At 38.8% G+C, this 2500-nt stretch overlaps 1 protein-coding gene across 1 annotated transcript in view; it reads right to left on the bottom strand.

The window, feature by feature from the left end:
- Positions 1-2500, bottom strand: part of LOC144960088 (uncharacterized) — an 88129-nt gene that overhangs the window by 41791 nt on the left and 43838 nt on the right. The window contains exon 3 of the mRNA XM_078893038.1: positions 1-183. This exon is cut by the window's left edge and continues 511 nt beyond it. Within this exon, the coding sequence (XP_078749164.1) occupies positions 1-114 (114 nt within the window). The 5' untranslated portion in view covers positions 115-183. The remainder of the gene's footprint in view (positions 184-2500) is intronic.

Here is a 2500-nt window from a genome sequence, read left to right as displayed (position 1 = left end):
GTCGTACCCATTTTCCACCACGGGAATTTCGTCGTTGATGAAGCCGTTTCTCTGCTGACGGCGTTTCTTACTGAAAAACACTCGCGCGCTCGCCATTGTTGCTTTGTAGTTCATCACCTTGGGAAAGACACACGGCACTGTCAGGTGAGGGTGTTTCTTTTAAAATGCTGGACAAATGGATATCTGAGGAAAACAGAAAGATTACAAAAAATAATTTGAAATCTATTATGTTTAAAAAGAAAAAAAAGAAAGAAAATTCCCTTTATTCATCCTCAAGGTGAAATTTGTCTTTAGGGTCTATTCCAAGGGAAGACTGGAATAACCCAGGCGCTAAATTGAGCTAGGGCGAGGTGACGTGCTCAATGCCACCCAGCGCAGCGGTGGGTGATCGAACTCGGTACCTTTCGGGTATGAAGCAAAGACCGTACCGTTGAGTCACGCTGCCCCCCTTTTTTCTTTTTTTTTTTTTTTGATAAAAAGAAATGTATTATTATAACAAAAAAAAAGTATATCTTGGTTAATTTGAATGTTTTTCCTGATAACTCAGTTGCTTGAGCACCTTGCCTCACAAGCAAAAGGTCGACTTCTATCAATCTCTAGTCATCATCATCATCATCATCATTGCCTTTTTCACCCTGGGTCAGGGTATAGGCCACAGACAAACAGTTTCCATCCTTCTCTATCCTGAGCTAACTTTTTAATCTCATTCCAGGTCTTACCACTTCTCTGTATATCAGCTTTTTAAATTCTTCTCCATGTTCCTCGTGGCCTTCCCCTTGATCTTCTGCCCTGAGGGTTCCAGTCCAATACTTTCTTTGTAATAGTGGAGTCATTCTTTCTAAGCGTGTGTCCAATCCACCTCCATCGTCTTCTTCCTATTTCTCCACTGGTTTTGTTATGTTCTTTCCATACTACTCATTCTTATTCTATCCTTGCCATTTATCATAGCTAACGCTGCACTGTTACAAATCTCTAGTGCATTGGAGGTTTTATTTTCAGTCCAACCCCCCCCCCCCCCCCCCCCCCCCCAATCCCACCCACTCCTCTTCCAGCCCAAGTTGAGGGTCATTTCAATCGATCAATATTCGAAGGACGAGTTTGCTGGCCAAAATTTTAAATACGAGTTCCTTTTTTTTGGTCAGATTACAGCAGAACTGTAACTCTGCCTTCCAACAATTAAAGTGTGGACCAGGATTTCTCTAAGGGCAGCCACTCTGCAAACTGTGTGAATGACCAATAAATAGGACAGGAAAGTCGTGACGTCACAACTACTACTTCTCCTGTTTCAAAATCTTTGGAAGTGTGTATGTAACCAGTCCTTCGAAGGAATAGTTAAAAAATGAATACGGAGGAGTAATTTTTAAAATGAATAGTGGAATAGATAGTATGAAGTTGACGTCACTCAGGTCTTTGTTATTGCTTTTTGGCATCCGCGTTTATGAGTTATTCTCAAGAAGTGGGTCCAGTTCATGACAAGACTCCCCTTGAAAGAAGTTATACTCTATAGATAGTATGCAGATGACGTCACTCAGGCCTTTGTTATTGTTTTTGCCATCCGCGTTTGTGAGTTGTTCTCACTAAACTTGTATTAACCAGACTATAAAAGTTCATGGTTACACAGAGTGTGTGTGTTGGTCCGTTATACTTCCGGATGGCAATGTTGTGAACTCCTTGGCCAAGCGCATTCTATCTATAGATAGAATGAATTTGAAGTCGCTCGGGTCTTTGTTATAGTTTTTTTTGCCAGCCATGTTTATGAGTAATTCTCACTAAACTGTATTATGCATTCTATAAACGTTCATGGTTACACATAGTTTTATGTGTTGGTTCGTTATACTTCCGGATGGCAATGTTGTGAGCTTCCTAGCCAAGCGCATACTATCTATATAGAATCATAAGGTGACATAATTATTTTAGTAGCAGGATGTGAAGGCAGACTTTATGGATTTTGGGACGTAAAGGAGCGAGGATGGATGATCATTTTTTGGCGACCATCGTGTATAAACTAGAAAATAAAAAAAAGATGCCATCGTTTTGAAACCAGAAGATCATTGTCACAAGGTGTGTATTCAGTCCCCCGGGAAGAGTGGTTTTACATTTCCATTGAGATTGGAACCAGTTTTTTTGTCCATCTCACTATTGTTGTTCCCCCATTGCAGTCATTGTGGAGAAGACTTCAGACCATCTGTTATGATAATTGCATTTTCAAATAACTGCCAGGCTTTTCAGTAAGGTTCATGAGTGAGGGGAATGTGTTCTGATATTGGGTACTGAGGGGAATCTAAAAAACAAACAAATAAAAAAAACAAAAAACAAATAAAAAAAAAACAAAACATATAAAAACAAAACAAAAACAACAAAGAAATAAAAATTTTCAACTCAAAAAAACAAAAACAAAAAACAAAAAAAAACAAAGAAAAAACAAACAAAGAAAACCAACACAAAAATAAACCTCCAAAAAAAAAAAAAACCTCAAAGAAAAACGAAAACCCTCCAAAAA

Source organism: Berghia stephanieae, chromosome 14 (assembly GCF_034508935.2).
Source record: "Berghia stephanieae isolate SIO BIC M18660-M18661 chromosome 14, UCSD_Bste_1.3, whole genome shotgun sequence".
Classification (NCBI taxonomy): Eukaryota; Metazoa; Mollusca; class Gastropoda; order Nudibranchia; family Aeolidiidae; genus Berghia; species Berghia stephanieae.
This window is presented reverse-complemented; position numbering and strand designations above follow the sequence as displayed.